At 39.2% G+C, this 13224-nt stretch overlaps 1 protein-coding gene across 2 annotated transcripts in view; it reads right to left on the bottom strand.

Moving 5' to 3' along the window:
* Positions 1-13224, bottom strand: part of TOX (thymocyte selection associated high mobility group box) — a 106161-nt gene continuing 92937 nt past the window's right edge. For both annotated transcript variants that reach the window (XM_031552866.1, XM_031552867.1), the window contains exons 6-8: positions 11042-11428; positions 2734-2885; positions 1-684 (exon numbers count right to left, since the gene is read on the bottom strand). In XM_031552866.1, the coding sequence (XP_031408726.1) occupies positions 648-684; positions 2734-2885; positions 11042-11428 (576 nt within the window). In that variant the 3' untranslated portion in view covers positions 1-647. The remainder of the gene's footprint in view (positions 685-2733; positions 2886-11041; positions 11429-13224) is intronic.

Below are 13224 nucleotides of genomic sequence, written 5' to 3' on the forward strand. Positions count from 1 at the left end.
CTCCAAATAGTTTGAAAATATAGAACTATTAGTCAGTTGTTTAAAAATGAAGTAAAAATATGAATGTTTGCCAATTTAACCCTTTTTGTGAAATTCATAAACTGGAATGAGCCAGTTTCAATTACAGTTAGCTACAAAAACATTCACATTTTATACTCTAGGAGAGTGTAACATAGATGCTATTTACAAACTTGCTATGACTGCTACATCAAGCCATTTAAAAAGTCTTTAGTAGTTTCATATAAACACCCATTATGAAAAAACAATGGAAAATCCAGGACTTTTATCCGAGACATCTACAGTTGCTAAGGCAGTTACTATCGCAGCACTTCACAGCAAAAACCAACATAAAATCTGAATGGTCCAAGTTTCCTTCGGGGAAGAAGAAAAGCAATGTCCGTTACAGAATCTCAGGGTGGGGGTGGAAAGCAGAAAGAAAGAATGAAAACAAAATGGGGGGAGGGAAAGAAAAAGAAAGAAGCAAGACTATTTTTCCAGAGTGGGTGACCCACAAGCTCAGATAGTCCTAAGTGCTTAGCAACTTGTATTTTGTAATAAAATGCAGAACTGCCTTGACTGCATAAAGCAATCCATGATGAAAAGACTTCCCTGCATTCCTCAGTGGAAAGGAGAGGTGTTTCAGATTTTCAGGTAAGGTAGAGTGCTTTGTCCCTCTGCATGCCCCTGTTCAAAGAGAAAAAGAGCAAATCTGATTTTTAAATTTGTCAAATTTTTAGTCATGTTCTTCCCCCAAAAAACCATAACCCTGCTGTGTCATTAATTCCAAGCACATCACTGGAGGACAGCTGTATTACCATGGTAATAGTAATATATATATATATTTTTAATGGTTCCCAGCCAGCTCATGTCCCATCCCTGAAGACATTTGGGGTCAGGCTGGATGGGGCTCTGAGCAACCTGATGTAGCTGTAGGTGTCCCTGTTCAATGCAGTGGAGTTGGATCAGCTGACTTTAGAGGTCCCTTCCAATTCAAACGACCCTATGATTCTAGAATTCTATGATATTAGTCCTGGAGTAACCAAAATGTGCTATGTTGGCAGCTTCAGGTAAGCGTGGGCAAGGGAGCACCAGATGGTTCTGGTGGAGCTCAACAGAACTAGTTTTCCTGGCTCTATGGGAGATCTCTCATAAATGCACACTTTCACAGTTTGTTCTTGACAGGGTTCAGCTTCAGCTGAAACATACCAACTCAGAGCAAAAAAGAACCATTTACTAACTTATAATAATAGCCTGTACAAGTCAGAAGAAAAGATATAATTTAAAGTAGAACTAACAGGTCGGTTCACAGTGCAGAGATCTTCTGGGTGAGAGTTCTACTCCTGCTTGGTTGCCAAAACCCGGACACCAGTTCTGTTCTTCCACACCTCTACAGCTTACTTGGTTTGGAGTCCAAGATTAGCACACAGCATACAATGCACTGGCAAAGCCAAGTTAGGCTAAGTCCATGCACAGACTTACAGACACAAATCTATATAGTGTATATACAGTCTTCTCAGAGCAAGCTTGTGTTGACTGGAGTTATGCCCGGTGGACACTTAGAGAACACTGCTGGAAATGATCTGACATTGCTTTCTCCAGAAAAGACCAGGAATCAAAACTAGAGGTGTTTATGGACCACTTGTATGGCTCCTGCAAAAGTCTGCAGCACAGATCAACACATTCAGGTGGTACAGCACACAGGTGAGACCATTCTGCTGAACAGATGGGCAAGCCATGAGGAAAAAGCATAAAGTATAGGGCAGAGAGAGTGAATCCACTGAGCACACTAGTTAAAATCTGCTCTGGTGTCAACAGTTTTAGTCCAAACATTTTTCAGATGTGGCAATGAGAAAAATATTTTTCTTTGGTTTAGTTTATGTCCCTGAAATGCTTTAAAACAATAATGGAAGTGTAATCCTGAGTCTGAGTAAATGTAATGGGTGAAACCAGTCTTCAGTTCTACCTTGTGCTTGGTTGTCTGGGCTGGATTTGACCCTTGGGTAGCAGCCAAGAGCTTTTATCTGACTTTGCCTTGGGTGTTCATGCCAAGATCAAGGAGAGTTCAGGCTGTTGAACATGTTCCCAAGGGTTAACATCAGTTATTTAAAACTCAAAAGATATTTTCTATTCAGGCTCTTAGAAGATTTCAGGAAGCTCCTGATACAGCAGTATGACTCCACAAAAACTACGCAAGAAGAGGTTTTGAAGGGGCTTCTAACCTCCTGAGAGGGGCACAGAGCTCCTACAAGTATGGTGTTTTGATCCTGGTAAAGTTCATGTGATCTTATTTCCTTCCATGTGACCTGTATCCCTACACATCACCCATCTGTCTCCCTGACATGGGATTCCATGACCCAAACCAGTTGTTTTCACTGATGGCAATGGAGTATTTGGAGAAAACAGTTTACTACATTTGCCTATTAAATAGGAAGCAGTGATCCGATTACTTTTTTCCTATGCTTTTTCCCTAAGATCTCAGTTCAGTTTTTCTAATGAATGGGAACTGTCAAAGACCAAAACTTATGTTCTGCAACAAAGTGACAAAAATCTCTAATAAACTTATGTATTGAAAACTTATTCTCCCATAGTAGTCCAACTGCTGAATAAAAACAGTGTAATCACAGACAAACTTCTGAAATTCTGAAGGGAAACAGGCAACAAAGCTGTTTTCACTGTCAGATCCTCATGTCATGAATGCGGCTAGACACAAGGTGGCATTCACTGGCTGCTTACCCGTTACTGCAGTAGTCATTATTCCAGTCCACAGTCTGTGCTGGAGGATTTCTGCACCCTGAACGAACATACTCCATTGCTTGGGTAACAACTTGTGCAGCTGTTGATGTTGGATTGATGATATTCTGATAATCAGGCTGAAGAGTAAATCCCTAGAAGAGAAAGCAAGTGCATTACGATGCATGGAAATCATGCAACAGGTTGTGTGTATTAAACAACAAAAGTAAGGTATGTACTCCAAAATTGTAGAAGTTCTCCTTTGCAGGTGTACTTCAAGTTCTCAGAGTTGAAATAGTGAAAATGTGTAGGTGCTTTCTAAGTTTTAAACTCTTTGGTTTGAGAGATAAATGGCATCAAAACGGTATTAGCTTTTACACTGTCACAAAGTGGAACTAAAAGGGACAGAAGAGAAACAACTCAAGACCAAGAAAAACAACTCAATCAACACTGGGGCATAAGGGTCTGCTTGCACCTTAGCGGATCCATTCAGATTGGCTGTAAGGACACAAACTAGTCGTTAATTCCCAAAATATGCAACAGAATCTTTTTGAAGGACGTAGGCAGCAGGTGGCTGACTGTTTTATTAGACTACACCTATTCACATATTGTTCTCAACCCTCTTTTTCTTCATTCAGTCACAAAGAGACCATCTGCTGCTTCTTTTATTTGTACTTCTCTCTCATCTAAACAGAAATTCAGCCAAAGCTTTTTAAGAGTTGTTAGACTACTGTAGTAAAAGTTGCACAGAATAACTTGCTTTCTGAAACCAAGAAGATGAGAAAAAAAGTGGAAATTACAAAAGACATTTAACTCATTCCCTAAAATATCTGTCATTTTAAAAGTCATTATTTTTCTCTTTTGATATATTAGACTATATCATTTTAAATATTCTGTTTTGAAACCAGGAGGGTGATTGAAATTTCAAGACTAATAAGAACTGCCTTAGTGTACCTGATTTGCTGTATATAAATGTACATCATATTCCTGTAAATCAGAAGAACTACATTAGGTGAAGAATGTGAATGCTGTACAAAAGCAACTGCTGAAAAAAAACCCACCAAAAACTAACCTCCTTCCTGGGCAGTGGCACACAATTCCCAGGCAAGTAAGTGGGATGTGTAGCTGCTAAATCAGAGACTGAACTTGATCCAGGATACTTAGTTTGAAAATCCACTTCTGTCCAAAGTCCACATATAGGGCAGATAGGATTAAAGCTCATAGCTTTCAGTTTAAAAATTCAGTGGTTTAGGTATGGCTTCTTAAGATAGGAATTTTGGGGAGAGCTGTTTTCAGATGCAGGTTAGCTTAGCCACACTACCTTTCATACAAGATGAATGAGTATTCTCCTTTGACACCTGCTCACCTCCCTCCTCCAAAATGAGCTTCCTTCAAATATAAAATGTCCCTTCTTTCTTCACGTCTTCCCTTCACGTTGCCATCTTCTTATTCTGCTTATCCTGACCATAGATTTTAGCCTAGGTTACAAATTAATCACAGAGCCACAGAATATCCCAGCTTGGAGGACTCATGAGGATCATCGAGTCAACTTTCAGCTCCATACAGGACCTCTCAAAATCAAACCCTATGTCTGAGAGCATTGACCAAACTCCTCTTGAACTTTGGCAGCTTGAGGCTGTGACTGCTGCCCTGGCAACCCTCTTTGACTTTGATCACTATTTTCATCTATAGTCTCTTCCATGTGGAGAAGGAACTCACACCTCATGTCTTAAATTATCTAGGTAACCTCACTTTATCCTTGATGAGCCAAGAAACAGATCATTAGAAGTGAGCAAGTTCAGGAACTGATTTCAATATCTAGTTGTAGTGTAACTTATACGCTGCCTTGCTAATAAGATAAAATAAAATCCACTGCTCACAACTGTAACGCCATCAGGCTGCACATCAGGCTGCATAAACAACCCCATGCCTGCAACTAATCCAAAGGAAACTGTAATTGAGCAGACTTCCCAATGACTTTAATTGGAGTTTTGTGTAATTACAAGGCAGAAAAATTGGTTTTGTATATCACTGTCATAGTTTTTATACAAAACATTGCCCATAAGGCCTTTCTAATTTAACTGTAAGAGGAAACTAACCACAGAAACGTGGTCTGCCCTCAGGCACTTGGGTTTACCTTAGGTAGCAAAGTCCCTGAGCGATCTCTTATCATTCTCCATGAAACAATCATCTGTATGAGAACAACACTGAATGGGACTAGCAGCTGAGCAGCACTGCAGAGCAGGCCCTGAGGCTCATGCTGCAAGAATGAAGTTCTTCAAGTGAGAACATAGGTTCCATTTCTTCTGGGCTTAGGACAAATACTCAGCTTAGATGTGGGAAGATGGCCCTCTGGTTAAAATGCCAGTGTGCTTGTGTGCACTTAGACTGGACTGATATGGACTGAATACTGCTGAGGTACCCCAGCACCATCCAGCACTGAGCCCGGTGGGGGGGCTACCAGCAATAGAGCTAAGGGTGCAGACGTTGGACCTGACTCAGTATGAAAGACCAATCATCCAGGATTATGTTTAAAATGTAAACAATAATTACTTAAGATTTTTCATCAGCAGAAAAAGCTTTGAAACAGTGCATTTGTACAAGACGGGGAGCCAGCCTTGTACCAGGCTCGTAGTAAATATTTGTATATGATTTATGTAAGCCCTTAACAAACAATGATGAAATAAAAAGTGCTCAGAAAACGAGTGCTTCGAGGTCTAATTAAACAATGCTGAATGTTTTTGCATTGTAATGCTCAAGAGAAAATCACCAACTGTTTTGCAACATGCCTAGAATTTTAAATTTCATTTTCTTGTTCCAGATTGAAATAAAAATAGGGAACTTGATAAAGATTAATTCGATGTCAGGAGGGACATTTGCTCTTTAATTAGATTTCTGTAGCCCTAGCAGTTTCGCTGTGCCACTGTAGCAAGTACTAAAAAGCCTGCAGCAGAACTAAACAGTGATCCTCATCTCCACACTTTACTGGGAACTAATTTCATTTCCTGCCTGTCTGGAGAGGTATTTTCAACAGGCATCAATGTTTTTGTCTTCACAACTGATTTATTCATCAATCTCAATGTGATATTTTAAACCTTTAAATTACATCCAAATCCTAAAGCATCTGTTTATTACACAAGGAAATTGAAAATCTGTCTGTGTGATATCATACAAAGATTTTTCCTTAAGGTTATAAAGGAAGTTGACAGATATTAATGATTTTTTTTCTCTTGACCTCATTCGAAGACAAAGTATAACAAAAAAAGAGGAAGAAATCTGGACAAATAAAGCAGGTTCCTGAGTTTACTGTATACAATATATACCAGAAAAAATGAGACTATTATTTTTGGCAGGCTATGCAATCACCATGCTGTGTACATTTATTTTCTAAAGGAAAAGAAACACCCTGAACTAAATTGAAATGAGTTATTATTTATAAAAATAAAATAAAAAAATAAAATAAAATGTGACATACATTAATCTTCTGCCTCTTTCTTATGCAGACACTTGCAACCATGGTTACTAGATATTAAGAATACAGTTTTGCTTGCTCTACCCATGAACCAAAGCGAGACAGAGACTGTAATGGGACTCGCCATACCACACTGCATGGGTGAAAGATTTTACATAAGGAAGGAAAGCTTCTAGTAGGGCAACTAAAAAGTGTTCCTCTGGACTGAGGCTTTGTGGGATGGAGTGAATCCTTGGTCTCATCCCTCTCCACACAGAACAGCACAATACATCTGGATGGAGAGTGGGATATGCTCAGAAAGAAGCACGAATGTTCGCATGTGTAGGAAAAGGAAAGAACGACATCTCAAAGAAAGCAGGATGCAGCTTCAGATGCTACTTTAGTGTGAAATTTAGAGAAATCATGTGATTTGAATGACAACAGTGAAGATTCATGTTACCTAATCCAAAGTAAGTAACAAGTAAACATCTTGTCAAATCTACGAAACAGACTGGAGAGAAAAAACTCTGTATCAGTTAAAAAAACATTTTTAAGGTACTCATATGAGCATTTAATGCAAAAATATATCCCTGTGTTCTAATATACTAGGATTCTTTCAATGTGTCAAAAGAGTATGAAGAAAATGCATTTGCCTTTAGCAAAGAAGAACTTTCACACAGCTCCTTGTAATAATATTTAATAAAAATAGAGCGTATTCTAGAATTAGAAGTTAAATATGCTCAATATCAGGATCTAATTTCAATCTAAGTATGAGAATAGGACTAAAAGGTCAATTTTTACATTGTAAAGGTTCAGCACTGCAAATGAGTACCCCAAAAGTCTGCAGTAGTCTCCATCTGATTTAATTATTTCATTAGCTGGTTTGGAATGGAATGAATAGAGAAAAAGAGCTACAAAAATTATTTAGATAAAATATAGGACTATTCAAAAGAAATTAAAAAAAAAACTGCTAAGCGTATGAACAACAAACTAATACATAAAGTTTACCTTATCTTGTAGACAAAGAAGAATTTTAGAAGAATTTGGATTCATTGCATCAGCTGCATACTCTACAGAATTAACTGATTTTAAAATAACAGAAACTGTGCAGTGACTGAACTTCTGCAGTTTTTGTGGAACCCTTGAGGAAGCCCTCAGCTGGCAGCCTCTCCTGATTTGGCAGCTGCACACGTGCAGATGAGGGCTGCTGGATGGGGTGAGAATGTGCTGTTCCCTGCAGAGCTGATGGAGATCAGCTCTTTGTCCTACCAGCAAACTGACTTCTTGTCAGTCCCTCCTCAAAGCAGTACACAGAAGAAGAGTTTGTGGATTTCATGCATTATTGTTTTGGAGAGCTGTGCCCCTGCCTGCCAGGACTGCGCTCTGCATCTGTATGTGATTTTCCTTGGAGCTGGCAGTTCTGCACACATGCTACCAACAGGTCTTCGATAAGAAATTATTCTTCTCCTGGAGAAAACAAGTAACCAAACCTCCCGCAGCCACCAAGAGAAAGCAGAGATCTGTAGAAGCACAGAATCATAGAATATCCCAAGTTGGAAGGAACTCATAAGGATCATCCAACCTCTGGCTCCACACAGGACCATCCAAAAATCAGACGATATTTCTGCCACTGCCATTGATCCTTACTCTAATAAGCCACTATTTCAAAGATGGAGGTTAGAAAAAAAATATATATCCCACCATTGTGGGAATTATGGCTGCTGCCTCTAAGATTCTGTTGTTCTGTAAAGGTGTGTTTGTGAACACTTCCAGGAGAAAACTGCTAGCAAGCTGTTGACATTTCACCTGTCTCCTGCCTATTAAGCTTCACGCTGTAGTATGACATGAGAAAATTTACCCTGCTGCTTCTTCAGGTATATTCATCTGTTTGGCAAGGGCGGTGGTGTTTCTGAAAGGAAAAATGTCACCTGTTGCAAGCTGTGCTGTAGGGAGTGGGATGCTAATAAGTTTCTTGTTGCTCACATAAATTGGATGGCTGCTGGAGCCTTTGGAAAAGGCTTGGGGTAACCACACCTTTGTCTTACGAGGAGCTGCTGAGGGAACTGAGATTGTTCAGTCCAGAGAAGAAGAGGCTCAGGAGAGATCTTATTGCTCGACTGCCTGAAAGGAGATTGTGGTGAGATGGAGGTCAGCCTCCTCTCCCAGGTAATAGGGATAGGATGAGAGGGAATGGCCTGAAGTTGTGCCAGGGAAGTTTCAGGTTGGATAGTAGGAAGAATTTCTTCTCAGAGAGTGGTAATGCATTGGAACATATTGCCCAGGGAGATGGTGGAGTCAGTGTTCCTGGAGGTGTTTAAAGAAAGGGTATATGTAGTACTTAGGGACATGGTTTAGTGGGCAATGTTGGTGGAAGATGGACAGTTGAACTAGATGATCTTAGAGGTCTTTTCCAACCTAAATGACTTTATGATTCTGTGATTCTTCACTATGGAGGATACCAAGCAGCTGAGGGAAAAGGAACTGAAAGAACATTGAATTACATGCAACTATCACTTCTGCTTTGTCAGACTATATATTCTCCCATTCTTCTTTGTTGTCTTTTTAAGAAACACAGGGGCCTAAGTTGTGTTACTGGGACAACAGCCTCACACTGGGTCTTCCCCTCTCCTTGCCTCGGACTGCCATGCAGAGTAAGGCTACGCCTGCTTTTTGTCCTCATTGCTGCTTACCCTGTGCTGTTGTCATTGTGCTGGGACTAATTTGGAGAGCTCACTTGTCTTTTCCATTATCTTTTTGCGTTGTTTACATGCTCTGTGATCAGCAGAGTGTTTGCTCAATTTCAAGCAGAGTGGAGATGTGAAGTTCTTGGCATTTGAGTCCAAAGGATGCCATTACTTTCAACTTATAATTTCTTGTCTTTAGTACTCTAATGCAGTACAAATTCACGGGTACAATGTTTTTTACCATTTCTTGACTAGAAAAAATCATACCTGAGAAACTAGAAAGGGTATCATCATTGCAACATGAGGGAAATTATAGTGATGGTAGTACACTTCATGCTTTAAAATTTAACGTAGCTTTTGCTTTGTCTTTGCAGTATCATTCTTTAAAGGAACTGGATTCTATATTTAAACTCAATTTATCAATAGTGTAAACTGTTTTATGCCCCTTCCAAAATAAAAGAATATGAGACACATAGTACAAATATTCTAAAGTGAAATTACATAGATTTTCCAGAGCTCAAAAGTGTAGTACCATGAAACAGAAGCAGGGCCATAAGATATATAAGCTGACTTATAAACTGCAGATGTTTCATAGTGCTTAAGATAAATGTAATTAAGATTGCCAGTGTGACATTTCAGCAGGTAATAAGCACCTTTCACCTTGAGTGAAGCTCAAAAATATCTCACTGTGGATTCTCTGTTATAAGGATCAGACTTTCTGACTAAGCATTATCAGTCAGCCAAAATATTATAGCTAACCTTTCATGAATTTAACAGTGGGAAGCAGGAACACAGAGGTACAGTATTTCTCACTTCACTGTACTTGCACTTAGTAAAGCAAAACGTAGCATAGAGTAGGTCTACAGATTTACTTCTATACACCTGTTTTCTACAACTATTGTCTTGTGTTCTCTCTCAAGATAGACGTAACTCAGTTGCAAACAGCACATTTCACAGATGAGTGAAAGTCCTCTGAAACAACTGACATACACACCATATGCTATAAGCATGTAACTTGGTAAAGTACAACATCAGAAGATTCATATTATCTTACCTTTCTTGTGGTATAAAATGATTTGGAATAACTCCAAAATGTTTGAATTCATATAATTATGATGATGTATGCTGTGTGTGTATATAACCCTTAAGAGTATTTGATATCTGCATTACATCTTTCACTAGTCATTACTGTACTATTCATACAATAATTAAGGACAGATTTTTAATTATGTTCTGTAAATTGTACCTACTGGCAATTCTGGAGAAGACACAGAATCATAGAATGGCTTAGATTGAAGGGGTCCGGAAATATCATCTAGTTCCAACCCTTTACCACAGACAGGGCTACCACCCACCAGCTCAGGCTGCCCAGCCAGCCAACCTGGCCTTGAATGCTTCCAGGGATGGGGAATCTACAATCTCTCTGGGCAGCCTATGTATGTGCCTTACCACCCTCTGAGTAAATAATTTCTTCCTAACATCTAATCTAAATCTCTCCTCTTTTAGTTTAAAGCCAATCCTCTTGTCCTCTCTATCAGACCATGTAAAAAGTTGGTCCCTCTCCTGTCTGTAAGCTCCCTTCAAGTACTGAAAGGCCACAGTGAGATCTCTCCAGAGTCCTTTCTTATCCAGGCTGAATAAGTCCAATTCCCGCAGCCTGTCTTCATAGGATGGATGCTCCAGTCCTCTGATCACCTTTGTGGCCCTTCTCCACATTGGTCCTGTTCAGGAGGCCTCAGGCTCTTACACATGATCATTTAATTTAACATATATAACACAACCTTCAAAGTCCGACTGTTTCAGTCACATTCAGCAAAAGATACTAGTACATACTACAGTAATGTGTGCACATTTTCTAGATATACCTGCCCTTTGTTTGCAAGGTGTTTTCCATAGTCTTAAGATTTCACTTTTATTTCAATATAATTTTAGATTTGCAGATGGATCCACACTCCTATTTAGAGGATGTCACCTGAATTGGTCAGGGAAACACAAACATGATGAATGTCATTGCTAGCACAAGCAGTTCAGCTGATGCTTCCCATCACCTACGTAAACTCATTCATTTCCTCTCATCTTTGAAAGACCAAACCCTTAGACTGCAAAACCACAGTTTTGGAACTTTGTATAAGTAAAGCTCCCCAATTCCCCAGACAGCTGAAAAATTCAAACTTACTTGCTGCATTGTAGGTGAATGCAAAGCAGACTGGACCTGCATCGGTAGCTGGTTTCCAATGGACTGCTGCATTGAAATTGGCTGGTGTTGCTGGATGTTGAGATGCTGGTGCAGAGGAGGGCTGATCTGAAGAGGTGGTGGTGGGGACACAGCCATGTTTGCTATGGAAACAGTCACTGGCATTTGGTTGTTGGGCTTGGGTGCTATGTTCCTGGGGATATTGGCATGCATAGCAGTGATGTGAGGATTCATTCCTGGTTGTTGGTGGTAGTGGGAGCTGAGGTACAGTGCAGAGTGAGTCTGGGCAGACCCATGAAACACTGACTGCTTTGAATTCATCATCTGAGGCTGTGGGGAGGCTTTGACATCAACAGGCTCACTGTAGCTCTGGTAGAAAAAATGAGAAACAGACAATATTTAGAAGCCACAAAATGCTGCTGTTCACCTACCTACAGGCTCGACTGTGCAGATGGATCTTTGCACACCTCTCTCAATAATTTTTAGAGTAGATTGAAGGAAAGGAGTATCTGCCAGCATCAGTGTTCTGTAAATGTAGGATAGCAGAGAACTTTAGTTTTTAAAGAATCTCACCATAGGGAAACACTTACCTGGACAATCAAAATGTCCCTGCCCTGGAGTTTGGTTATCATGCTAGACCAACATTGATTACTATTACCTTAAACATTTTCCTTCAGCATCATGAAAAGAGAGGTTAGACCCCTGCTTCCTGATCTACCCTGACATTCTGCTTTTTCAAAACTTGGAACTGGCATCACTGACCTAATAAATTACACAACAAAGAAAACCAAGCCTGTCACATTTACTCACATGAAATTCATTACTATTGTTCTCAGATTTGCTGGCCTAGTTGAAAACAGACTCAAGAGGGTGGGTACTGGCAAAAGTCTGCACTGATCTTTGACATATGATTTCCCTGCTCAGTGCCTCATTTTCCTATCTGCAGGGGTAAGAATTTCAGTGTCCTTTACCATAGGCATTGACAACTGCTAATACTGGTTTATCAGTGGACATCTCACACTATGAAGAGGCTCATGCAGTTGTTCTTCTGCACTGAATAAATGTACTAGTTGCTCTTATTGTGAAGTATTCTTTGTTATCTATCTAGACCTGTATGAAGTACGTTTCATAAGTCATGCATGCAGAAAAAAAAGGAAAATTCTGAATAACATTACTTTTTAGCAAAACTTCCTCCATAAATCGGGTTCATAAAGTTCTTAAAATCCAGTTTTAACTGATGTCTAAATAAATGTTAGACTTCATTAGACAGAGGAAAACTATCTTACCACAGTTTGAAGAATGTTGCATAGAATAATAGAAAATGCACAGTTTCAAAAAATTCATAGTCTTTTCTGATTTTTTAAGGCTCGTAGTAATAAAAATTTTCCATTAATGGGTATGCATTTTATGAATACTCTAATTTTTAATATACACATATTGTTATATCTGATTTGCTCCCAATTTGTTGTTTTCCATACTGTAATTTTCTTACATCTTCTCAGTGCTAATTCTGTGTGCGCAAATAAATGATGAGAAAATTTAAGAATTAACTCCCATGTATTTATGGTGGGAATCATAATTTGCAGTAAAGCAAATTGGGATTAATAGCCAGTGAAAGGTGAAACACGATGGAAAAAAAATGGCAGAAATGTCCCTTTGGAGAAGGAAGTCACTTTGTCAAAACAAGGGCTGAAAGATGCATATATGCCCTTATTTGGTGACCTCCATGTCATGTTTGCTCAGTTTACAAGTCAGAGTAAGTTTCATGTTACTCTCAGCATTCCAGGGTCAGTGCAGTCGAAAAAAGTCTATTTGTATTCTGAAGGATGTAGCACCATCAACAATCCACCTACACTGAAACTGGTTCATTACATGTGATGATAAAGACGAAAAAGATAACTTCATTTTTCCTATGTAAAACTGCAGTTCCATTAGCAAAAAACCCCACTTATTTTCTCCAGCAATCTAAGGAAAATTAAATGTATACTCTAAAACAAATTGCAAATCTTTGCCTCTGTGGATCTGCCTGGCTCTGCTCACATGTTAGTGTACACATCTGTGGTATGTATTATATGAACTTTCACAGTGTTGTGATGCAGACATAAAAAAAATACAGATAGTAAAAGATAAAACTTGAAAATCAGTACACAATCTGTTTTTTTTTT

Source organism: Meleagris gallopavo, chromosome 3, assembly GCF_000146605.3.
Source record: "Meleagris gallopavo isolate NT-WF06-2002-E0010 breed Aviagen turkey brand Nicholas breeding stock chromosome 3, Turkey_5.1, whole genome shotgun sequence".
NCBI classification, from domain to species: domain Eukaryota; kingdom Metazoa; phylum Chordata; class Aves; order Galliformes; family Phasianidae; genus Meleagris; species Meleagris gallopavo.